Genomic DNA, 27,577 nt, shown 5'->3' with positions numbered 1-27,577 from the left:
TGGGTAGAATATGTTTCCTCTTGCACAAGTCTTTTAATTTCCTTTAAAATATAATTTTTTTTATACAGGTAACACAATTTCCTTTCAAATGTCTTTTAATAATATTTTCCCCTCCGAATAGATATTTGCGGGGGCAGAGTAAGTCTGAGCAAAGAGAGGATTGTTCTCTCTGTATATGACAAGATCTAAATCAGCATGGGGGTGTTCATTTATTTCTGTCCTTCCAGAACAGGGACAGGGATGACATTTAGGTGATGATCCCTCATGTCTGATCCTTCTCACGCCTCATTCCCCTTGCAGGAATAACATTGAACAGGGATTTAGCCAAGACCTTGACTTGACTGCCTGCTTGCAGAGAAAAGTGAACAGAGTTTTTGCTGTGTGGGTGTGTGAGTCTTTGTGTTGTAGTAAGTAGAGGGGTCACCACTGACACATTTGTGTAATAGGTAACTGAGATTTTTTGGATTGAGGACTTACTCTTTTCTGCATTTTGAAAGATGTAGATGATTACCAAGTCTGAGTACTGCAAGTTAGAGGCCATCATAACCTAAGCTGTTCCAGTCTCACAATTTCATAAATACTGCTACTTGCTCCTGTATGCAGTTCATCAAAGCAGGGATGGCCTAAAAGCTGTTTTTGTCTTTTGATTCTTTTTTGAAGCAGTGGACAGCACTACTGCATCAAATGTGTATTAATTCACAGTTAAAAACAGACCCAGACAAGCTCATTATTTACTCCTGTTTGAGAGACAATTGCTAAAAACTGTTTGAGGGAATCATTTAACTTGTATTAGAGATGAAACTATATATTTGTTATTTTTAGAAATTTATGTCTTTAGTAGTAACATTTGAGCTTGAGGCTGAGTGTTGCGGATGGTGGGGAAGTTGTTGGATGTTGTTGGTTTTGGTCTTTTTCGTGGTAATTGTTGACAGTAAAGACATGTAGAGCAATAATAGCTTTGTGCTTTAAGATACTTTAAGCTTATTATGCTTTAAGATAACACAGCTACAAACATAAACAACAAAGTAGGTTGTTTGTCATTACCTTCTTAAATCTTTATATAATCTTTCCCTGAAGTTAAGGTCTGGTGAAGTACACAGCTAAAATCACTTTGTCAAGGTTAGGGAACGATTACACCCATAGCAGCGTGCATTGAAAGTCTTCTGGCAGTCTTTCTGCACTCAATGTTGGTTTTAATTTGTCACACATCTGAAATTTTCAAGCTGATGCTGTTTGTATACACAGGGAGCAGTATGTGTAATGAAAAGAAGTCATGTTTTTTTCTTCACTGATGCCTTGCTCACCGTCCAGTGTCAACCACTTTATAGAGAGCAGGCAGTCTTAGAAGTTGTTCAAGACCTAATGTAAGGTCACCCTGACCTTTCCTTTAAGACATAAGAGACATTTTGCACACTTTGTGTGTGCATATGCATCAGCATAACAATATGTGCATCTTTAATGCATGTATGTATTTCAACACGGGGTACCCAGCAGGACACATTGTATTTCTGCTGTGGCCTAGCTGAACCCTTGCTGACTTCGCTACAGTGACAGTTTTGCTAACAACTGTAAATATGCTTTGGCAGTGCTCCCCGCTGCTACGAGTTTGGAACCAAAAGGAGATGCTTAGACTAAACTTTTAGAGTCTTTCTTTCAGGTTAGTTGTCTCCGCTCATTTTGCCTTCATTAGCTTATAGTTGTTGAGTTACTGTTGAGATTAGGAAATGAGGCAAATCCATTCCCATGTACTCTCAGTGGGGGTTCCGCTGCTCTGCAGTGATCGGGCAGAGATGTCACCTCATGATTTATTCATGTGAGAGTTTTTTTTCATATTTCGTTCTCCATTCAACATGTTTCTGACTTGCATATATGCCTCGCTCCCCCCTGCCCTCCCATCCACATCTTATGTTGTCATTCAGCTCAGGTGCAATTCAAGAAAAAGGGGCGCAAGAGAAAAGAAAAGGAAAACCTTGTCCCTTTACTCTCTGTGTCTTATGCTTATCTGCATACCTGCTCTCCATGAGCATCACGTCCCTCACAGCATGTGACAGACTTGTTTTGCATAATTATTGATTTCAAGTGTGAAGAATAAATGCCAATTGCTGCCTGTGATTAATTTGTTGTCTCTCATTTCCTCTGCGTATCCTCATCAGGCAGAACCTTGCAGAGAATCTAGAGCAAGTCTGGTTTGAAACAAGCTCTAATCCCATAGCAAAGAAGGACAAGAAGCTTGAGAGGGTCTAAATGAGGATATTTACCTTTTGTTTTCATGTGGATTCAAGGATTACTTGTAATTAATTGGACCCCCTGCACTGAGAAGCTGTCAGACAAATTATGCAAACAAAAACTAACATTTTAAATGAGTAAACACTCAAGGACACACACGCACAAATACACACAATATCTATCCCTCATGCCCTCGTTTCCTCTCTTCCCTCTATAAAACACCCGAACACATTAAATCCAATTTACAGCCTCAATCCAAAGGAATTAGCCTATATAATTGAGGTTAATCAAATGTCTTTTCTTCCATATCTGTGTTTGCTCTTGTAGTGAATGCATGCACCATGTCAGAGTACAACAAGCTGAAGAGCATGCTGCTGGATATGCAACCTAAAGTGCTGAAGACTGGAGAGCAGAGCCAGCAGAGAGACATGGAGGAGAAGAGAGCACTGGTGGATACCATGTTCAAATACCTGGATGTGAACCAGGACAGCAGGCTGGTCAGTGATGAGATGGAGAAGGTGGGTATCAAGCTGACATGGCCTGAATGATAAGATAAATGTATCGATGGGCAGAAAGAAGGTCAAGATTAAAGAAGAGGTATAAACAAGAGAGGAATATAGCTCGAATGTATAGTACTGTGCAAAATTTTAGTCACTTCAGATGTTTAGGGAAGCATCTGATTGCCCCCAAATACATTCTGCAGCATGGCAATGTCATGACACACAGCCAGAGTCATAAAGAAATTTCTTGAGCAACAAAAAGAACAAGGAGTCCTGCAACAGATGATATGGTCCCCAAAGAGTCCCCAAACAGTCTGGGATCACATGTAGAGACAGAAGATACTGAGACAGCCTAAATCCACAGAACTGTTGCAGACTTTCCAAGATGCTCAGAACAACCAACCTGCCAAGTAGCTTGAAAAACTTAGTAGCCAGGAGAATTGGTGTGTTCTTATAAAGGCAAGGGCGGACACACAAGTTTATTGATTCATTAAATTATTTTGAAAGCATCCTCACTTTTCTTATAGCACCTGAAACTTTTACACAGTACTGTACCTCTTAGTGAATGTTTTGTAGAGGATTATTGTTATTATTGTAACACATTATTATCTGTTTTTTAAAATAGCATTTATATTTGGAACAGTTTTTCTGAATTTAAGAACATTTATTAACTTTAATACACAGGTTTCAAACTTCATTACAAACATTTTCAGTGTAAGTGTAAGAATCACTCTATTGCTGTCATGAAAAAAAAAGTTTCATGGAATAACAGAAAATCTTCCTGGTATTTAATGAGCTCTTTTAGGTCTCAAATGTGAGTCAGTTTTTTTCTTCTTTTGTGCATTTCTCCTCCAGAGTTATTACAGAAGAAGACCACATGGTCAAACTATATAGTGGAGTGAGTGAATTGTGGCTGGAACATATAATCATCTTGTTTAACAATGAAAAACGTTTACTGAGGTTATCTTCCCAACAGGATCTGATGGGAAACAGTCAGGGGACTGTAGAGAGGATTGGCATTGATATTTGCAGTATGAGGAAATGAAATTATTGGGTGTCATCTGGTATCAGTGATCAGTGTTAATTAGAGTTCTGCTAGAATGCAATGAGCCATGTGAGAGTCACTGCAACAGGAAGAACTGTCACATGCTTTACAGCCTTAATATTTAATATTTTAATTGGGCTGTAGCTCTTTTTTATTATGTGTAAATTGAAAGAGGGTGGACGCGTAACAAAAAGCTTATTTGAAGTGCAACTAAATATAGTCTCAAAAATGCCACAGTAATTAATCTTTTGTCATATCACTGTGGTTGTAAGTGACAACACACTTTCTTCCCTTTTGAAATTAAAAATAGTGAGTGATTTTTGGCCTAGTTCTAGCAGCAGAAATAAATATTGAAATCCTTTTCTGGCATAAATGCATTAAAGATCCAAGAAAAGATTTTGATCAATCACAGCTGGCAATTACTAATGCTGACATGTTGCCCAGGAGACTTAAGATAAGACACTCGTATTCTGTAGGAATTCATGAATCCAGCGAGATAATGCTTTTAGGAATCAAAGGAATTCACAGATGAATTTCAGTCATCCATCCAGACGGTCTCCAGTTTGGGATGTGTGTAGTGTCACAGATGGGCTCGGAGGGTAAAGTCCTGTACTTTGGGTTTGAAATATATTATTCAAACACCCAAGGACAGATCAGTTTGAGTCAGTGAACACATGGCTGCAGTGTGCTGTAGGCAGTCACAAGAGGAAAAAAGTTTGTCACATCCCTTAATCTTCCATGTCACATGTGCAGCTCCATATAGAATCAATTGGAAGAGATGAACAAGCACAGGGGCTATATTTTTAGGCTTGGAAATCATAGCTGAAGGAATTAAACATGGAACTTACCTCGTAATATTTTTAGCAGAGTTCTCAAACTTTTTCTGGCATGCCCCCCTTCAGAAGCTGGAAAGTTCACAGTTTTATCAATCATTAACGATAGTTAACATTTAAATAACAATTTGTGTAAAAAAAAAAAAAAAAAAAAAAGTTTGAATAAATTAAATAATCAAATGATTTATTATTTTTATAGAGAACCAGCAGTGTGAGCAGTCTAGTTTGATTTATCTGTGCATTCTGACACACCTGCTTTACTCACATTTGGTGAGTAAAATGTAATACTGACCTGCTGTCTGCCTGCAAGGCCCGCATTGACTCAGCTGCTGTTTAAAGGCAAGTGTCTTTAGCCTCAATTCTGAGTCAATGGATAGCTGACAACAAAACACATCTAGAAAAAAAATGGTATTAAAAAATGATAATAAAAATTTAAAAACCAGGTACAGTTTGACACAAGTTCAATTCAGGTTTAGTAGACATCAGTGTCAACACATGCTGTTTATCAGGGATTAATATAAAGCTTCACCACTCATTTGTCAAGTTAACTGGTTATCTTCCAGAATTCACATAAATCCCTGCACAGGTCAGAGTGAAGGTCTTATTAGCCAAGGTGTTTGAAAACACCTGAGTGGGTGTACAGGGACTTAAATACCAGACTAAATGTGGTGGTAGTGTGAACTGTATACTGTATTTGAAAGTGCAGTTAGGACCTTCTTCATCTTGAAAAAGGTGAAGAAAAAAAATTTAAATGAAGCCACAGTTGTATCTAACGTAGACATCTAAAAACACTTTCACGCTTGGTTTTAACCTTGATGACTAGTCTTACCTAAATGACTGTTAACGGCAACAGTATCCCTGAAATCTTGTGAAAGCCACATACATTAATTGTTTCATGCTTCCCTATAGTGTCTGTTGTCTGTACCTTTTCTATATATACTGTATATAGGCATATTAATTTATTATGCAGAGATTATTTCTTCTATTTTGAGTTTGGCTAGGTTTATTTTCTTTGATTGAAAATAACAACAAAAGTAACTAAAATGAGTCATGTCAAATGAGTCTTTTGACATGATAGACTTACACTGAGATTTTACCACTTTTAGTAGTAACCATAGTGATTTAATAGAAGACGTCTTTTAGAGAATATAGTGCAATTGGAATTTTTGAACATAGACTGAGTTTTCTTTCTATCTCCATAAAACTGCTTAACATCACCTATTCAAAGATAACTCCCCTGAGAAAGACGCACCACTAAAGGGGAAGAGAGGACTCATGAATGACAAACAATGGTGTGTCTTCCCAGGGGAACGTCTTTGCATTAGCTCAGGTGCAGTATGTGCAAGTGTAAGCAGCAAGATAGCGGTATTCTTAAAATGGAAAGTAATCAGAAACAGCACTTAAATGACAGATTACATATTTAACCTGCTTCTTCTAAAGAGGATGTAATTACTCTCAGAATGAGCCAGTTTCTTTGATTCAGGTATTTATATACATGAAAGAAATCTTATTCCATTTGCTGGTGGAATGAAAAGCTTATGTTAAACATTGCTTATAATGCTAATTATATTCAGTTAGGCAATTTATTTCTATTGTTCTTGCTAGAAACTCATTGATCACGTCTTGTACCACTTGGAACAGCAAAATTTGAAAGCTTTCATGAGATTTATGTTGTATGTTTTTGTAAAGGAGAGCAGCAGAATCTGATTTAGATAATACACAATAACTCAAATAGGAAAAAAACAAAATGTAGGCAAATGTACAGTTTTAATTACATGGAGGGTCCTGTGATTCCTCCCATTAGGTTACTTTAGGAAAAAGGGTGAGTACAGCTGTTTATATTCACAAGAAGTGCCAAGGCTACGCTATTAGAAGAATACTAAAATGTTAAATGTGTGTGGTATCTCCAAAATGTCAGATTTACATTTATACTGAATGTGCATAATGTGAGTCTATCTTACCAAAGATAGCTCAGAGAAAAAAAAAAGATGAAGGCAAGAGAGAAATGATAAGCAAAGCCTACGATAAAGTGTGAGAATTTTGTAGCTGTGTATGATAATTGCCTATATCACATGTTCTACACACAGTTTTTTTTTTTAGTTTTTTTTTTTTGAAGGAAGACGTTCTTTTTATTCAATGTAACACATTCTGTGTGTTTCTGTGTGTGTTAGATCTCCATGAAGGAGCATCTGGAGGACAGCCTGTTGGAGTGCACCATGCAGGACCTGCTGCGTTATGACGACTACAACAACGACGGACACCTCAGCCTGCATGAGTTCTATACAGCTTTCCGTAAGTCTTTTTTTCTGTCTGTACTCAGCCCCTTTAATGTCACTCTTCCTGTTCATTTTGGTCAATTTTGCCTCAGAACAAAGTATTTGTGCCATTTCAAGCCCAATTATATCAGGTCTCTCTCATTTTTAAAATGTGCACTTTGCCTTTAAAGTTCTTTGTAATTGTACATACTCTACCTGCTTGCCTATATTTTCTGCCTATACACATATATATGTGACTCATGCTTTTAAAACCTAGAAACACAGCTCACCACTATTTGGAAACTGGAGACCTCCCAGCCAGTCAGCCTCTCCACATCAGGGTAAAAGTGTTTCAGCCACAGATAAATTGATAATTACACACTAGCCCATGTGCCCAGACCCAGCTATGATTATAGCATCTGGAACAGCCATAATAGCCTTTGGGGTTTAGGCTGAGCGGCAGCTGAGAGCACAGGCAGATTTTGCCTTATTAAGACCAATAATCAGAATGCCACTGATAATGTTACTGTAGCATCACCATCAAAATTCCTGGATGCCATGGCAACCTTCTGCAACTCTTGTTTTCAAACTTTTAATTTTCCTCTTCTGTATTGTGCTTCAAACTGTAGTGAAAAACCTACAACCCAAAATGGTGATAAAATCTGATGAAGTTGATGAATCCAGCAGTCAGCTGTGGCATGTGGCCATTTCGAAGGCTCTACCTTCAGCCTGTGCGGGACCATTAACCCTCAGCACTTATTTAGCCTGCTAATGACTGGTTTTAGTGGGAACCATCCTGCTATTACTTGGTTACACTCCCCTCACCTTCCAGATGGGCAGTGAGCTGATCTCTTGGTACCTATTTACCTACAAGCCTGCCTGCAGGTTTTAGGACGGCTTGTCAATGCATTTTATGTTTGACAAGCAGTTGAAGGAGTGGGTTGGGAGCAATAAAACAAGCTATTGATCAGATGATGCTCAAGGTTAACTGTTGGGCTGCAGAACGGCAACATCAAGGGGGAGTAATTAATTTTGAGTGGCGCATCTGGTGTTCTGGATAATGTTGATGGTGTTGAATTGTGCAAGTTTGCGTGTAAGTGTGTGTGTGTGTATAGCTGCAGGTGAGTCTGTGTATTATGTGTGTTTTCTGGGACGCAATCAGTGCTGTCCCCAGTGAGCGGTCTGGGAAGGAGAGCAGCCAGGAATCACAGGTGTGTTTAGCAGGGTGGAAACTTACAATATGGTCAAAAGCTTGGAAAATAAAATAGGAATAATACACATAAATGCTACTGTCAAACTAGTTGTCTGATCTCAGGTGAACATTAGAAATAAAGCTTTAGTCCTGTTTCGGAGACCCTATAACTCATAGCACAGCAGTGGGTAGTGTACTCAGCAATTCTCCTTAAGTTTTCATGGTTCTACTCTGTTGGTACCTTTTTGTGGTCTGCAGCTTTGATGTAAAAATATAAACCTTTCGGCCATTTCTCAAGAAGATAACTCCCGCTTCATTGTTGTTCCCACAGTCGCTGAACTTGTGCTGTTAAGAAACGCTGATTGGTGTTTTGCCCCCTCTGTTGTCTTTGCTTTATTTAATGTATACACCTTGACAAGCACACCACTCTAGAAAGCTCCATTCTGTTGCCACCCAGATCTGTTTTTCATTTTTACCAACAAATTGAATAGAGGTGAATATTCTTAGAGAGTACTCCTGAAATGATTGCATTCTTATTGATTTTTTCCCCCCTTATTCTACCTTTTACAAGCCCAGCAGGTTGTTTTCACGCACTTGTTTTTGCTTTTCTTGACTGCCTCCTTTGCACCTCTGTTAAGTAGATTCTATTTAAAAACCTTAGAGTACGCATTTATAATTATAATGAAAGAATAATGCTAAATGAATGTTACTGATGTAATCTTAAAGATTACTGGCAATTACTGGGAGATGACAATCACATTTATATTTGTTTCTCAGTTATGTAGAAGCTATTCTGGTCTAATCAGTACAACCAATACAACTAAATCTTTCATTCCTAAATAATCAGCTTTATAAGTAACCAGCAGTATGTAGGGTAGGTTTATAAACACAAAATGCTGGAAGGACTGGAGCATCTAACCCAATTGTGGGTGAAAATCCCTTCACAACCTTAATCCAAAACTGTCACAGCATTATAGTTGTTAGTAATATCTTATCAGGTATTGTGGCTATTTTGGAGTACACTGAAGAAAAAATAATTTATATCACTTTCTTTATTCTTTATTTCAAAATACTATACAACATTTATCTTTATCATCAATTAATTCGGCTTAAGTCTTGAAAAAACACAGATGACTCATTTACTGAACCATGTATTTATAGTGCTTGTCAGAGGTTTAGAGACTTCACAGTTGCAGTCACGGTATGTAACCCTAAATTTTGTATTCTACTCAAGCACATCTTTTGTTAGAAATTAGTGACAAATGGATATCACAAGTTCCCAGAGCCTAATATGACAGCCTCAGATTGCTTGTTTTGTCTGACCAACAGTCCCAAACCCATTAGGGGAGCTCTACAAAAAAAAAAAAAAAAGCAAGACAGAGAGAACATTTGGCATTTCTGGATGATGATGTTTAGTTCAGTAAAGTCGGAGAAAGAACGACCTCTTGTTCTGTGCTACAGCAGAAGTGAATAATCAACCTTTTCTTTGCCATAGAGCATATTGCAGCACAGAGATAAGGGCATAATGACTTTAAATCATCTCTGTAGTTTCCTCATGGTGTATGGTTTCACTGGGTTCTGTTTCCAAACATTTGTTATAGTGTGAACATTGTGTAGGAGTGGAAGGATTGTACACAAGCCCTTTGTATCCAAATTAGAACCACTGTACACAATAATTACACAGTAATACATGTGCAGAATTTGCCCTGCAAACGTTGGCATTGATGCCATACCCAAGATGATTCACATTAACTGTTTGGAAAAAGACAACAGTGCATTAGCACTTCAGCTGATAGGTGAGCAAGCTTGTTGAGAGATATCTGTAGCCTGCAGATGTAATACACACAGTCACACAAGGCCAGAGCTCCTTTGTGGACACATTTGTAATATATAAATCTGCCCAGAGGTGATACATAGACTGCATGTGCATTTCGTGAGTAACCTTTAGTAAATCTGCTGTCTGAGATAGCTGCACTGGTCTTCATAATATGCGCTTTCCCACAGTATTGTAGAATTAGTAGTTCTGCAGGGTGGGTACTGTACTTGCATTCATTGCATACACCTTTAGTAGACCATGTGTCATCATGGCCACACGATAGAGGTCGCAGGTAGCATGGTAAAGGGGCATCGAGTTAGGAAAGACAAAGACAGCAGAATTCTTGACACATCCAACTCAGGATCGGCTTACTGCTGTGGCATTATTGGCCGTTACTCCTCCAATTTACTGCCTTGAACTCGAGGTCTTAGTGTGATCATGGTCAAAAACTTAAAAAGTTGTCTTTACTTAAATGCAGAAACTTTGGGACTGTTGGAAACCCTCCACATCCTACAGAGATCAGCATGAAAGCAACACAACAAAGATAAACAATTATGGTCATGAATTCAAACAAGTGCCCAGGAGGAGTTTATTTTACTAAATCTTAATGATTGACTCTGGGTCAGCAAGCCAGCAAATTGGGAGCGCAACAGAGGAGCAAAAGAAGAAAATACCAGAAGAGAGATGGATGTGAGAAGAAAGTAGCGGGGCAGCAGTAGAAAACAGCAGGAAGATGGTGGGAAGTTTTAAAGGAAGAGATGAGAAGAAAACTGAAGGAGAGATGACTTCTTCATGATTTTGTTACTCTTAATCTTTCTGTTATCATTTTTTTGTCATCATGTGCTGATGTTGCTGTCTTGTTGTGGTTTGAATCTTTATATTGTACCTGAAACTTCTCACTCTCAGCAAACTAACTAGCATTTTTAGTGATGCATTTTATGAATCACTACATTACAAAACACTGGAAGCATTTTGATTTAATGAAGTTTATGTTTGCATATTGGACTTAATAGATATATAGTTATACAGTTGTTGGCCTTGTTAGTGTATGTTAATAGAACCATTAGCTGTAATGGTGTAAAGTCCTGTTTTTTATTATTTATGCACACAGTTGGTGAGCATTTAATTAGAACCAGGCTAGTTTCTTCTTGTTCCATTGTTCCTCCATTTTTTTTCTGCACATGCATTTCTTCCCCTCTAAGCTTGGTCACTTCATTTTTCTCAACATTCTCCCTGCACTCTAAGTCTATTTATTTTCCATGACTCCAGTTAATAGTGGAATTATATGGAGATGCTGAGCTGCACTGGTGGGGCCACTCAGCATGTCTGACTAATTAATCAAGAGGGTGAAGTAGCAGGGATAGAAAGAAGGAGATGTATGAGGAGGAGAAGTGAGGACGAAATGGAGGAAGGGGAGAAAGGAGAGTGTCATGGAGAGAGGAAGGGATTCTGAGAAGGGTAGGGGAGGGAAGATAAGAAGATGAGAGAATAGCCAGTGGTGAAAGAAGAGCCTCTTATTTGCTCTGGAGGGGAAAGCCCAGCAGGAGAAATTAAATTAAAAATGAGGAAAAGTGGAAACACTGGAAAGAAAATGAAAAGGTGGTAATTGGTCAGTTGATGACAGAAAATTAGTAGGTAGGGTCAGATAAAGGTCATGTGTTTTGTATATGCATGTGTTTGTGTGTGTGTTGCAGGCATTGAATAGAAGTATGAGAATGTACAGAAGTTTGTTCAACAGGGGCTATATGTGAAATGTGAATTCACACATTGACTTTAGACATGTAGACTTTTACATGTACATGAAACTACATTTCACATTCTTTTATTTTTATTTTTTATTTTTATTTCTTTTTGGTAAGGGCAACCTTATAGAAGTACATACACGTTTTTCTAAGAAGTATGGTTTATTCAAAATGTTTCTATTTAATTTATTAATTTTCATCATAATTGATAAATTGTGTATTCACTTAAATGTAAAATAATGAGGACTAGCCATGAACAGGTGGAAGAGCTCAAAATGTATCCTTGAAAACTATTTAAAAAAACAGAAATTTATCAACAATGATGATAAACTGAGAAAGCACATATTTACATTTGTGGAACTGTGACCAAACTATGAACAAATGATTTTATTCACACATGGTATTAAAACTTAAATAGACAATAATAACAGATTAATGCTGTTACCATAGATAAAACTATTATTCCCTGGGGGAAAAATTGTCTGCATAGTGTGAGCATTATTATTACAGAAATCACACTTGAAAGATTTCTTTAAAATACGAAACATTGTATATAACAGAAACAGAGCAGGTGCATTAGATTAAAATATTTTTCCTGCTGGGCTCTTGCTCCATTTTGCACCTAGTAAGTATCAAGTGAAGCTCTAAGAGAGCCCTGATTCCTCTGCAGCAAGATAATATCTTTGTGTTGCTGCCCGGCAGCTCCCATCAAGGTTTGATCTTTCATGTTACTCAAGTTTGCCCTTAATCTGCACGAATGATCTTGCTGAGATCAGATATCACTTTTACAAGGGGAGCCTGTTGTTCTCTGACAGCCAAGTGGGCGAGAGACCTCCAGCTAAGCTCTTAACAACAAAGTGACTTTGAACAGGAGGTCTTGGAGGTTCCTTCTACACATGTTCCCTGCTTTCCATTGTTTCCTGTCCGTGTTGTCTCTGCCATATCCTTTTCTTTTCACCACCTCTCCCTTCATTTTTTTCTGTCTTTCTCTCACCTGCCTTTTACACTTGTTTTTGCTTTAATCTTTCCTTTCATTTCCTTTCATTTCCTTTTCTTGCCTTGCCTTGCCATGCCTTGCCTTGCCTTGCCTTGACTTGCCTTCCCCTTGTCCACTCCCCCCTAGCTTGTCTGATGCCTCATTACCGCTCAATGGACCTTTACAGCTAATTGCTGGTGTGTATAAGGGGTTTTCTGGCATCTTCCAAGTGTCGTCTCAATTCCTGGGTAATTACCCAGTGTCTGTAGTAGCTTCAGTAACAGGTAAGGGAGTGTTGAGGCCTTGGTCCCACTTCCTCCATGCTGCTAGGAGAGAGATTGAATTTTTTTTTTTAACCAAATGTTTCAGAGGTAAAGGGACTTTTAATCAACATTAAAACTTAGATCTCCTTTGTAATCCAAACAGATCACTGCTGCCACTTACAAAAACACTGTTCAGCCAAATGCCTTTCCAGCTTTGTCTAGTGACAGCTACAGATATAACATTTATCATTTAATAGATACATTATAGTTTGAGTTGATCTTAACTTACACCAGTCAACAATACAAAGTGGCAAAATGTATATTTATCTACATGTTGACAAATTAGATTATTATTTAAACAGGACAAGAGTATTTTTGTATAACTGCTACAGCTCTCAGCTTTAATCATTTATTTTTAGCCACTTCCTGTTAAATATGTCTTACCAACATAAACCACGTGGCCAGCAGCAAATTTTCACTTCTACATAATTACCTTACATACACATAGGCTCACATTTCTACACATGCATATTCATTTCACACATACTCACATTGCATCGTACATCCAGTGGTCATCCAGCAGTATGTTCCAGATACAATAGTGAGAGATGCCCAGTGAGTTGTCATGGCAACTGTGGCTGTCTGTTTAATCTCTGAATGATTTATTTAGCGCAGCACTTATGATGATGCCGCTAATACTGGAGAGAAAAGGGGGGTACAGAGCAGTGATAGTAAAGAAGACGTACAGTATAGTAGGCAAAATGAACACTGCACATGATCAACAATTAAGGATGAAACATGTGGCGTGTGAGATATGACTATATTACCGCTGAGTGCACACACTGCAGTAAGGTGGACATCTTTAGTCGTTACGAGTGGGGAACATAAGGAGAGGACAGGAGAGGAAAGGCAAAAATAAAACAGGAGAGGACATTTTGACTGTGTCTGTTGAGGTCCTTAACACAAAAAGAAGCAATAATTTACCGTGTGTATCTAGATGAAAAATGGTGCTGCCCTTCAAGGATATATAGAGATTGTGAGCCATCAATTTACTTAATTTTATTACAAATACACTTAATATGCACAGCATCTGAGGCACTATGAAACATTCTTCACCTCAGCTGAGACATCTGTGCTTTGTAAACAGCTGCCAGACTAGATATATATGGTTTGTGCAGTGTTGTAATAAAAACACTTCGTGCTGTAACTAGAGGTGAAATCACACAAACCGCAGTGAAAGGTTTAACTTGTTTCAATCGTAATTGGAGTCTTGTTTTCCCAATAGTCATATAGTATGATGGTAAAGCATGATGGACTAGTCTGTACTCCTTGTCATAATTCACCTTCTCTGGTGTTCCAACCCACTCACCAAAGCAAAAATAAATATAGCACATTTCAGCAAAACTGTGGGTTTAAGACGTTTCACAACATCCAGCTGGAGATCTCTTGTTTCATGTAGCATTTCCTGTCACCTCTTTACTGTTGTCTATTAAAAAGAAGCCAAAATTTTACTTTTAAGTAATAACATTTGGGGAAATAGATTTAGTTGCTTGCAAACAGAAATGGAAAAAATACAGACTTGACACCATGATTTGATTTTATGATTTTACTTACTATTCAGTACAATATTTGGGAAATATAGTACAATGAGGTTGAAGTGAATAAAACAAATTTGATCAGATTAGGGAAAGACCATCAACATGGAGGAAAACCAGCATTCACTGTCTGTAATATCCTTTTTACACCAAATATAGCAGGTATAAGCAGGTTTTTTTAAACGCAGGTAAACCCTCTAATAAAAGCTGATTTAGCCCTTTTCCACTGCCAGTCAAGTTTGTCTGTCTTTGCAAACTGAGGGTCATTTGACCTGGGTGAATGCAGATTTTACCCTTTTCCATTGCTGACAAAAGCCAGGTCTTAGCTGGCTTTTGACCAGTGGAAAAAGGGCTAAAGATATGGGCTCTAAGTAACACACCCTTCCTCTTCCCCAGAATCTACACCTCCTACATTGCTTGTGAACATAAGTAAAATGAGCACAGTATATAAATACAGTGTTAACAATATTTGTATGGAAACTGAGCTATGTATTTATACCCTTTATTTTGTGTTAATAATAAAGGAAGACACACCTGGGAATGAGTTTTGGCCAAGATTAGTTTTTCTTTGGTTCATTTTGCTATGGATTTTCAAGCATAAACAACTTCTGGCTGTCAGAAGTTAAGATTATTCTCCTTATACCCATCACACATTGTGTTTTTTAAATTATGTTTTTTGGGGGTTTTTCTCGTTTGTTGTTGTTGTTTTTTTTTTTAACTGAATGAGTGAACACTTCAGAGTTGTCTCTCTTAATACGCAGTGTGTCAACAATTGCCTCACTCATACCATTCAGCTGATATTCTTGGTTACTTGAAATATATGTTAGCAAGCAGTGATTTTTAATCTTCCTCAGAAACACTTTGTCCAGAAGAAAAACAGTACCTGCTGCTGTACAGACATCAGTCAAACATGACTAGAGCCATACTACCAGCCTACCTTTACTATCAGAAGACATACACTCACTTGTGCAAGGGCCAATATGGATCAGTAAATTAGCCTGAATTAGTCAATTACACAGAAATTGCACCCAAAACAATCTTTGTAGGAATTAAAAAAGCTTTTGGTGATGTTCTGCACTTCTAACAGTGTAACTTTCTTTTTTTTCTATGGTTGCTTGGCCAAACTTTCATAATGTCACATTCTGAAAACTTGTGAAAACTTATGGAGCCTGACTAAATCTTAGACAACAGTCTTTAGATTTGCTGTCAGCCCTACAAAACCAAATACAAGGCAAGATGTTACAGTTTGAGAAAGGGGCAAAATTACATTTCTTTTTTTTTAAATAATTTTTTTTGGGCTTTTAGTGCCTTTATTAGATAGGGATAGTGAGAAAGTGACAGGAGAGTTGGGAGGGGGAGGGGAGGACATGCAGCAAAGGGCCGTGGGTCAGATTCGAACTCCGGTCCGCTGCGGTTAGGACAAAGCCTTAATTGTACGCGCTCTACCAGGTGAGCCACCGAGGTGCCCCCCCCCCCAGCAAAATTACATTTCTATAGCTGCTCAACTGGCAAAATTCGCCCGGTTGCTCTTATTGCACTACTGTGTCTGGTCTCTCCCCCTAGACATAGAAGCCACGGCTGGATGCATAGAATTCAGTTCTCTGTCTCTGAGGTTTATTGAAACTACTTTTAGGAAACATACTGAATTAATAAATAAGTAGATGAAACAAGATGAAAAAACTCAGCAAACCCCAAATCTAAACAGTGAGTAAAGCAGGAAGTAGTTCACAGTACATCACACATGGATGATGTATACAACTGTAAGAGTTGCAGAAAATTATTAATTAAATGAGAAGTTCAGTAGAGGTTATCATTGTACTACATGCCCAGTAATGTAACATTAAAATTATCAGCCACAAGCAGATTGCAACCACAGATTCCATCTTAATGTATCCCGTAATTTTTACTAAAATCATTATGTAGTCACCAACAGGATATTTGAATATTTCAAGTATATACTGATATACTTCTCACAGCTCTTTTTTAGTTGTAAAGGCTTAATATAAATCAAGCACCTAAATTGAGATAGTCTCAGTGGTATGTCTTTGTTGAGGAAGAACAAAGAGAGGAGTTCGACTAATGTTTGCTTTGGGTACGGTGAACGTGGTGCGCTGAAGTACAAATTGTACTTGTAATTCATTTGTCTCTACGCTAGTTGAATAATCCAGGCCTTCTAAATATAGATTATGTTTTTATGGGGGGGTGGAAACACACTTGTTAAAATCTCACAGTACATCTTGAACATCATGTAAGGGTCATTAAGACATGACTTCTTATTGGTGACAGACTCACTGTTCCACTAGACATCTAATATCTCTCATAATTGCACATGCTGAATAATCCCATTCAACACTGCCCCCCACCTCCGCTTCTCCATTTCCCTCATCTATCTATCCTTCTCTCATTTCCACCACTTTAATTTCATCTTTATGTCTCTAATTAGCCATAGAGATGTAAATCCATGCTTCGCAGGGACTCAAGGGGCTTTGCTTTGACCTATTACCCTTTCCAACATTTCTTTTCTGGTCCCCCAATCTCTTTGCAGCTTTCTTATTTCTATTTTTTTCTCCTTTCTCTTTCTTTTGCAACCAATGGGTCCCAAGGGCAGCAAGTGTGTTCCAACGCACCATAATTCACAGGCAGCTGCCCCCAGGCTGTTAGTGGCGCAGCATGTGGTCTGCTTTTATCTCTCTCCTCTAACTCCCGCTCTGGCGAGGAAATAATTCATTATCATGCCTCCATTGATTTGCTCTTTCTCTTGCCTCTTTGGTGGAACAATCCCCCTTTCTCCCTCTCTTTTTCTTATTTTAACACCCTTCTGCAGTTTCAAACAAGTGTGCGTCTATATGGATGTGTGTATGCCTCTCCGGTTGTGTGTGCTTGCATGGGAGTGGTACTCTTCCCCCCTTTTCTCCTCTCATCTTTTCAACGAAATCCCCTCCAGCATCCACCTTCATCAGCTTTGAAAATGTTCTCTCAGAACAAAGGAGATAAACACGGCAGAAAAAGGGCAAGAAAATGTGACTTTTTGCAGAGAAAAAGAAAAGTATATGGTAGCGGATTTATAGAACACAAGACAGCCCAACAAGGTTAGAGTACAACCACATAATCCGTCATGGCTGGATAAGCTCAGCTTTTGGGTGCTGTGCTGTTGCAACGTCTCTGTGTGAGACAGTAAGAAATATTTCCCATGGATGCACTCAGAGGGAGTGTTGTTTTCTTCAGGTAAACATCTGTTCTGTGTAAATCATCAGCGAGTTGGTCCAGATGGCTTGCTTATGGTGATAAGCTTATTTTTTTGATGAAAGAGTTGATTTCTCCACTGTTGGAACTGAACAGAGGTCAGTGTTTACGTCACTAAGCTGAACTTGACAAACAAGACAACAAACACGCACATCTTATAAAGGGATGAAAGAGAGTGGAACAAGGTAAAGGCGGGAGAGAATGAGAGTGACTAGCTGTGTTGGCTCGCAGCTGAAGTGCTTATTTCACAAACAGCTGAATCTCACACAGCCATAACACAAACAAACACCTTAGGGGCTATTCACTTTAGTTCCTCCATATTCAAAAGGATGAAACTGTTTTGATCAGAGTAAGGACAGCAAATGCAGGGGAGCTGCAAAATGACACTAATGCTAACCTGGTGATGCTGCCTATTTACATGTGTTTACCAGGTAGGAAGGAGAGAATAGGATTTGGGTGGAGGCCAGAAGTGTCAAGAAAGGAGAAGGACAGAGAGAGATGGAGAGGATTTAGAAGAGCAGGTGATGCATAATTATATGTTTCCACATGTTTGCCAAGGTCTAGAGGAGCACAGATTTGGGGCAAGAGAGCAGCAGGGTAAGGAGTAATGAGGGACTATGGGGAGTAGAGAAAAGCAGAGAAAACAAGATACACAATTACATGTTTCCAAGAGTGGGGCCACAGTAAAGACTGGGGGAAGATGTGGAGGGTATGATAGATAAGAGTTGAGGGTAAGTAGTGAGGATGAAAAGAGTGGGTACAGCTGAACCACAAAGCGGGAGCTAGGAGTGAAGAGGACAGATGAAGGGTAGATGGAATGGACATGGACAATATACACCTTACACACCTTTTTACAAACTTTACACAGATTCTGGGAAATGGTAATGCAGTGAAGAAATAGAGTGAGTCATACTCCTGCTTGACTCCCTGAATAAGAAGTGTGAAGTTGCACTTCAGTGATGCTAAGTAGAAGAGTTTTGCAGCATTGGGCAGTCGTGAATTTGTGTAATTTGGTCAAATTTTCTCTCAACAAGCAAGTAGGCCTGCATAGTCAGGTTTGTCTAAGGGTCAAGATGCAATAAAAGAAGCCAGTCATTTATATTTGCATCTGTGGCACACAGCAAGTGTCCAAACACTTCCTTGGTAGTGGCAGGAAAACACATAAAAACAGCTATGAGTTCTCTGTTGATAATCTACAGTCAGGCAGAGTTTAGAGGGACAATTTCAAGGACACTTGGCTGCTCCCTAGAGGTTGATGATTTGAATCATCATTCAAGATGCCCCCAAGTAGACATGTACTTTATCATTTGAATCACTGCATCCTGTTTTGTTTATTTTGCATCACCGTCCACACAGTAATGAGGGATAACAGCATCGTAGGCTAGAAATTTGTCTTAAATTTATCTGATTACAAAACAAACTGCAACTTTCACAAAATCTAACATGCACTCTTTTTATTTCTCAGCCTGTGTGGGAATCTGATGTTTTCACAGCAAAGATAATGAACAGAGCTCTATAGGTGCACTCGACTGTACTGAAACTGGGCGCATGCTTTGAATGCTATGTTTCTCATAATTGTAGGGAAGGTGTATTGAAACACCAACTGAGTTGAGTTGAAGGTGAAACCAAACCTTTTAGAGAAACCTGAAAGACTAGTTTTTTTGTTATCTTAAAGTTTTCATACAATGCAATGGAGCCCTCCTGATCTCTTAAAAAGGATTACGTGACACCGGTATAAGCACACACTAGCAGCCAATATCATTGAGTGGCTCTCAAAGAATTTCCAAAGCTAGAGTTTTTTGTTCAGTAGACTTTGAAAGTGCAGCTTTGACAGCTTCACAAAGCTGAAGTAGTCAAACATTTTCAAGTGGAAGTGTGCACAAGAGAAAGAGAAGGAGAGAGAAGGCGGGGATAGAGGAGCAGGTAATTCCATATCTCCAAAGTCTTTATTCTCAGGAGTGTGGTCTGATTCTCCGGCTCAGCTAAATGTTGCATGCTCCCAGCAGAGTGTTAGTACACAGTATCTCCTGTGGCAACAAGCTTCTATTCAACCCAGGCTTCTCAAACAACATGCGCTGAGCTGGCTTGAGGGTTAAAGCTCAGAGGCTTTTTCGTTCCAAGATGATACAGTTTTTTGGTTTTTTTTTTGTTTTTTTTTTTTTTAGTTTTTTTTTTTATTTGGTTCACTAAGCTGAATCCCAGTTACAAGTTACACGCATGTGGAACACCTTGATGTGTTGTTGTACTACACAGCAGAAATACAGAAACAAGCGCAGAAGCTTTTGAGTTTGCTGGCTTGATGTCAGGAACACAGCTATAACAATCAGAATTGCAGTGGCATGTAGACAGCTCCTGCACTGGTTAGAGAGCTTGAGCCAGCTGAATATCCCATCGCTGACAGACTGACATGACACAAATATTAGTTTTACACATTCTGGGGGAAAAAAAATCTAAAGCCTGGAGAATGAGCTCTAATGATGAGTTGATTGTTACGGGTTTTTATTTCTGTTACCACAGACATTTCAGTGATATGAATGGTTTTGTGATTGGCTTTTCCAGCCTGTAACTATGGTATAACGATACTGATTATTGTATTGCTTGTTCATTTCTGGACAAACATCTATGACCAAACCATAGTTGCTTCTTTAAAGTTAAGTTTGTGCAGACAGCATGTGGGTCCATCATGTTTTCGTACATTTGGACAGAAAGAGATGAGGCCAGACACCACAGAGAACAGCCATGAATGGGAGTCCCTAGATACATCTTTTCGAATAATCGACATTGATTACTGAATTGACACAAAAAAAGCTTTGAACCAGCCATGGTAGAGCTCATGTGATGTCACTCAGCATGCAGTTGCTGGACAAAACTTATGCCCTTGGTCAGGTTGCTTACACCTGCATTGTTGTGAGTGTGAAAGTCATGGTGTGACAACATTAGCATACTATCTTCTGCAAACACACGGGTCACTTGTTACTTTAGGTCAGATTCTTATGGAAAAGCTTTTCACTTTGAATAGACAGTTCTACCCTCCAGCCTCTGTGCTGCCCACATACAGTTTAATCATTAAGCATGCAGGAATTTAGCCTGAAACTTTCATAATTATTTTCAAAACTCCTGTCATGCTTGGAGGATCCATAATAATTTAGTAGTGCATGGTGTAGACAAACTTTATTCTTCCATAATTCATTGCACAGGCAAGAGAGAAAAAGAGAGTGGGGGGGGGACTCCAGGGGAAAATATGGAGCAATTAATCAACTTCATCAAGTCATCACCAGCTTTTTAAAAGCCCCGTTAGTGGTCATAATGGCACCACGTTACAATGCCTGTTTAGTTCGCTTTTCTGCTAATTAATCACCCCACATTTTACGAGGGTGTAAAAGAAAGAAGAAATTATATTTTATACCAGTCAACTGATACTACTCAGCTTAACCAAAAAAAGTATTTATTGCTCAAAATCAGTATGTTTGAAGTTGGTGTTTTTGTTAACATGATGGTCATGATTCTGGCTGACGTTTTTAATAGTAAAAAAAATCTGACTTATTATATCCTCACTGGAGTATAATGATCAGCCAGTTTTCTGAGCCGTCCCCATGCCACAAAGGCTAGAGATTGCAATTTATATTATTCTAAGTTTTAATAAGGGTTTCTGTTATGAAAGCATTAGTGCTATTAACACAAAGACTTTATCAACAGATGTAAATTTAATATGGGGCAGAATTTGAATGCAAGAACATATTGTTTTCCATCATACATACTGATGCATGTATTCAGAAGTTTTCATGTGAGTCAGTTGTAATAACTTAATCAAAAATGCATTTTCCAATTGCCATGTGTATTTACTGTAAAATTAGCTGATCCTGGATTCCAGGAACTGAAACTGGAACAGAAATGTGCAGGGATTGTCTTGACAGTAAATTAGATAAATCAACAATATTCATCCACAAGTGTTCATTCATAATTCTGCAAAATCAATCTCTTGTCATGAGAGTAAAAAATCCTGAAACCTGAGCCAAGTAGATGACATTGTTTCTGCTATTAATATTTATATCAGGGAGACACTCTGAGGGGCATTTTCTCTAAGGAAAATTAGCTCTCCTCTATAGATTTTATTTCAGAGGCTCCTCATTCAGACATTTTATAAATTAACTTGTTTGTAGTGTCTTATACTTGTCTGATTGTATTGTTCGTTTAATATTCCTAGGACAAAGTGTTGTAGATTTCTTTCAGTTTCCAATCTCTCTTATTTTCACTGTAACTTCATTATTTAGACAGTGATTGTTATCAGTAGTCATTTTTAGTTGTGGGCCTGTGGGTGCAAATGTGCTGTTGAGCTGACCTTGGCACATTTACGTTGATGCTAATAATGTCAATGTTGATTATTGTGCATTGATCTGTGCATATAAATAAACAAACAAAAAATATTTTTTCACTTTAAGGTACCTTTCTGATAACTGTTCACAGGAACACACTAATTCTCAGTTTGGGCGTAACGATTACAGCTTTCTAGCATAACGTATTTTCCGGACTATATGCGCACTTAAAAGCCTTTAATTTTCTCAAAAAACGACAGTGCGCCTTATAATCCGGAGCGCCTTATATATGGATTAATTCTGGTTGTGCTTACTGACCTCGAAGCGATTTTGTGTGGTACATGGCGCTCACGGCACTCTGTCAAAATGTTTTAGTACGACTTTGGTAAACTACAAAGCTGCACCGCTTGCAGCATTACGGCTATCGTAGTCAGGAGCGTCGCGGAGTAATACATACTGTGTCACCATAATATTACAGTGTGTGTGTGTATATGCGCCTTATAGTCCGGTGCGCTTTATATATGAAAAAGTTCGAAAATAGACCGTTCATTGACAGTGCGCCTTAAAATCCAGTGCGCCCTATAGTGCGGAAAATACGGTAAATGTGATATATAGCACTGTTGAAAAAAAACCTTCCTTGAATCAATAATTTTTAATTAATAAATGAAGGTCAAACTTAATATCATCTAAAACTGACATGCCTCTGTTTCTGCATATTCAACACAGATGTACCATGTTATTTTTGCTCAAATCAGCTGAACCTGTGTTATTTCTCGCTCTAATTATCCCTGCTACTGTCAAAACAGTTTTAATGTTTTACCAACACTTTTAGTTTAAAGCCATTTCCTTTAATTAGAGAAAGGCCAACTTTTTATGCCATTTTTCTCACACTGTTAAATACCAGTGTACCTCTCTAAGCACCATCTGTAGCTCCTGCAGTGAAATTAACACACATAATGGCATTTACATTTAACTCATACAAAATTACAAAAGAGTTACTGGGACAATTAGACACAAAACAAATTAGTTTTCCTGTGGAATCAGCCCCCGTCCTCTAACAGGATGTTTCCAATGGACTGGTAAAGTACTGGTTAAGTTCTGTATTGAAGTGCTGCATTTCTCGCGTATCTGATTGAACAGGCTTGCTTACAACGCTGTCTAGACCAGACTTATAATGGGTCACACCTCACCTCCACTTCACTTGTACAGCAACCTGAAACATTTGGATTGCAATGCAACACTGCCAAAACACTTCCAGTAGTTGTAGTAGTAATATAGTAGAAATGTGACTGGATGAATGATGTTTTATGTGATGTTGAGGTCTGAGGATGTACAAGAGTGTACGCTGTACGGGTACATATTTATCACCAAGGGAGAGATAGATAGATGAACAGCATTTTTAGTACCATGGCCTCTGCTTTAGGAACTGCTGGAATATTAAATGGATTGTTGAAACACATATCAGTGTTGGCAACCTATTTTTAATACAGTGTAGAAAAGTTGCATAGTGACCTTAAAATAACTAGTAGTATACACAGGGAAGTTAAAGTGTTTTCAATTTGTCATAGTGTAAAACAGCACTCATTAGTTCAGACTAAACACTATCGTATATTATCAGTGCAAAACCAGAGCAAATAGCTTTCCTTGTTCACTTGAGATTAAATTTAAGAAACAATAATGTTGTTTTCTCTCTGAAGAAAATAAAACATAACCTCTCTAAATTTTACTGAAACTTATCAGTTCAAAATACAGTACCCATTGTTGTGCTTTCACCACTTTTTTAGTCTGAATTTAACAGCCCATTGACCTCTTTAACCTTGGAGTGGTTTCCCTGGAAAACAGTCCTCATGGGAGCTACATGAAAGACAGTTATTGTTGCTCCTATTCCTCTGTCCTGCAGTTCCCATCCATCTGATGTAGGTTAATATATGTATTTGTCTGCATCAGAAAACTTGTATAGAGTTTATTCTTCCTTGTGCAGAACTAAAGATGCAGACATGCACATTTAAACACATACAATCCTACAAGCATGCTTTCACCCAGACACACACATTCAGCTCTCAGTATATCATTGTGTATTCTGTCTCTATCAAGGCGAACCCTCAGGTCGGGTCAAGCTGTGACTCCTGCAGTGTAGAGTTGTGCTGCTGGCCACTAATCTCTCTTACCCTCCTCCTCCACAAGGCTGAAAGGGTTTTACAATGAGAAAGACCACTTAGCCAACCCTGTCAGAAAATGCCTTTGCAGTTTACAGTAGGAAGAATAGCTAGTGGAGAGAGAGAGAGAGGGGAGGGTGAGGGGTCTTTTCCTCTATCCATAAAGATGAAAGATTATCCAGATTGTCATAGATCTTATGCTTCTATCAGATGAGAGTATCATTTTAATGAATTGGGTCTCATCCGGCCAAATGAAGTATGGGAGATTAGCTCCAGACTGTCAGCTTGTCTCCATTCAACCTCTCAAGGCAGGAGGACTTTTTTAGCCTTTCAGATTTAAATGTTCCTCAGTTTTATCAAATCAAAGGGTGTGAAAATAACATTTCTTCTAAGATGTGTCTTGAACTTGATTTCTCTAAATGCTGCATATGTTCTCATTTTCTTTTACCATTTTTTCCAGACTGCATATTTTTTAAATAGATTGTGAAACAGACACTGAAGTTATACAATACGCTTCATGTTAAGGCTTGCCAGAAAGTCGAGTATTTACTTTTGCTCTATTCATAATGTTTAATATCTGAAACATCAATGTCAAGGACTTTGGAAATGTAAAGCCTTTGTCTAGGGAAAAGATTGAAAGAAACAGACATTGTCTTGTAGCTTTACGTATGCATGTTTATATGTATGTATATATTAAAAGAAAAATGTCATGAAAGACATAATGGCTTTAACACTCAATCTAATCTCGGACAATGCAATGTGATAATGCCAGAGGGTCACAGCATATTTGAACTTCAGGAGTCACAACACTAGAAACATTGGAAAAGCTGTGGAAAAATTACTTGTAGTGTCACAAGTTTAAAAGCCAATATTTTTGTAACTTTCTTTTTAGCTGTATTAGCCAAGCGACAACCTCTGAGGCTGAAAAATGAAGCCAACACAGAAGTGCCAAAAACTGCACTTCTTCCAATGGCCTCTTGAGGCTAGCTCCAAAAGTGAGTCAATCCCCATAGACTCCCATGTTGAAATGCCCAACATTACAGCAGAAATAAACATGTTTACAGCCTGGTACAAAAAACGGTTTCAGTCTCTGTGGCTAATTCCCTCCTTCATGACAACTGTACGGGGGGTGAATTTTTATATAACTCATGTGTTTCCACTTTATTAAGGCTTAAAGTTCTGTATAATTGAGGGTTTGCCACTTTAAGTGACAGCTGAGTGAGCGTATGGTTGCCACAAACCGGCATGTACCGTAGTCTCAGCTCCACTCACTACCCACCTCTTTGCCTATTTTTGGATTAGCCAGGAGTTCGGTGAAGTCAGGCAGTGCCAAGATTGTAACAGTGGAGCAGCTCACTTTGAGCTCCAAAATCGCTCCTCAGAAACCCATGGGTGACATCACAGAGGCTACGTCCATCTTTATTTATAGTCTATGGTATTAGCATGTGGAGACTTACAGCCTTGGGATGAAAGGGACTTTGCAAAATTCTGTGATTCTATCTCAATGACAGACTCGATTGTAAAGCATTAAACTAACTGAATGTATAGTAAAAAAATAAAAGTCAGTATCTGTGGAGTTTGGAGCTCTTCCACTTAGGTAAACATATCTTTGAAACCTTCAGACAGGAGGGTCTGTTCATTTTACCGCCCTCAGGGATTGAATTGAAAGAGGAAAGAGAGCTCTGCCCTGTCATTACCAAACTGATGCTGGTTCATTATTGAGCCTTGTCCTCTGTAAATCCACTGTCGCCTTGCAATGTGCCCAGGTGCTTAGCAGCAACACCAACCTCAGAAATGGGCTCTGTTGTTAGCAGCCTGTTCCTACAAAATTGGTCATTAAATAATGCAGGGGGAGACATTGTTCCCTTTAAATGGCCTGGAAAGTGTGCACTTCTAGAATGACTGTGGTAGATATCTTGAGTAATACATATTGCTGAAAGAAGCAAGCTTATTTCTGCTTTTTTTGTAAGTATTAACTCAAGAAGTGCCTCTCATAAGTCAGTAAACTGGAGAAATATCTTATTATAATCCTGTGAAGGCTTTTTTTATGGCTTTTTAAACATGTGGTATTTCAAAAGACTGCAATTTAGCTGTCCATCTTATCACTGTGTGTTCTGTTCTGGGAAATACAGGAGGTCATTTTTCATTTAAAAAAGAAAAAAAAAAAGGGTAGCAATTTTGTCAAATTATCATGGACTCACCATAAACTAACCTCCTATTATTTTATTTTGATTTAGTAGCAGTGCAGCAATGGTTCTTGTGAACTTATAGCCAACACAAAACACCCACTGTTTCACAGAGTAAGGGTCCAGCTGCTGTGAAGTGTAGTGTACTCAGCCTTATTTTATAAATGCTTATGTAGCCAAGGAGGGAGAGCAAGCAGAGCAAGATCTCCTGCCAAACTGCTGCTCCTGGTTTATTAATACAGCTTGGAACAGATTGTTTTGAAATACTCCTTCCTGCACACATATTCCTACTTTACCCTCCCTTCACTGGCTTGCTTTCTGTCTTCTCTTTGTGATCCTAACAAGACTTGTTCGCTGTCTAGTTAAGGGGCCCTTCAGGAGAAAAAGCACCAGCGGCTTTGCTAGCAGCTTGAGAGACAGCCAGGCAAGAAGGCACGTGAAGTAGAACAACAGGAAAGAGAGAGAGACAGCTTCAAAACCAGAGAGAAAAAGAAAGAGTGAGACAGAAAGGAACGCTGACAGATAGTGAGACAGTCACAGAGATATCAAGAGGGTGAGAGGCCCTGTGAAGGACAAAGACACTGAGAGAAATAGCCAAGGATGCAAACAAAGCATCAGAAAGAAAATGAGGTGGTGAGTGGAAGAGAGAAGGAGGTAGGGTGAGATAGAGAAGAAGGGGAAGTTAGAGAAGCAATGATGAGCGGCAGAGGAGGATTCCTCTGTACCTGTGGAGGAGATTAAGGGTCTGCATCCAGTGTGATTAATGAGCTGGTCACTGATTGCTCATCCCCATCTCTCTCCCATGAATAATCACCACACAAGCATGAGTTTGAGTTTCTGTGTGTGTGTGTGTGTGTGTGTGTGTGGATGTGGGTGTGTGTGTGTTAGAGAGAGAGAGAGAGAGAGAGAGAGAGAGAGAGAGAGAGAGAGAGAGAGAATAAGTGCTTCTGTGTACATAAGAGATGGAGAAAAAAGAGCATGATTGAGTGTGAGACAGTAAGTATGCAGTATATGTGTAAAATATATGATGTGATATACAGGGTAGACATAGAACTAACTTACTGAGTGAAAAGTGTTTGAATGTGCATACATGTACAGTATAATATATAACATGATATTAATTCAGTTTGTCAGTGCGTTTGAAACATTGCTGCATTTCACAAAAGCTGCAGTGGGCTGCAGCTAGTTAATAATAGCTGCAGCCCACCTGCAGAGAGCAGCCCTTACACTAAATAC

The 27,577-nt window shown here is 38.6% G+C and overlaps 1 protein-coding gene across 4 annotated transcripts in view; it reads left to right on the top strand.

Annotated features, from left to right (window-relative positions):
• Nucleotides 1-27,577, top strand: part of fstl4 (follistatin-like 4) — a 370,155-nt gene that overhangs the window by 296,703 nt on the left and 45,875 nt on the right. For all 4 annotated transcript variants that reach the window (XM_071460311.1, XM_071460312.1, XM_071460310.1 and 1 more), the window contains 2 exons: nt 2,554-2,744; nt 6,776-6,896. In XM_071460311.1, coding sequence (XP_071316412.1) covers nt 2,554-2,744; nt 6,776-6,896 — 312 coding nt within the window. The remainder of the gene's footprint in view (nt 1-2,553; nt 2,745-6,775; nt 6,897-27,577) is intronic.

Source organism: Trachinotus anak, unplaced genomic scaffold (assembly GCF_046630095.1).
Source record: "Trachinotus anak isolate AG129_WGS33_773 ecotype Australia unplaced genomic scaffold, CSIRO_AGI_Tana_v1 ptg000024l, whole genome shotgun sequence".
Taxonomy (NCBI): domain Eukaryota; kingdom Metazoa; phylum Chordata; class Actinopteri; order Carangiformes; family Carangidae; genus Trachinotus; species Trachinotus anak.
Note: the sequence above shows the minus strand (reverse complement) of the source record. Positions and strands in the feature narration are given on the sequence as shown.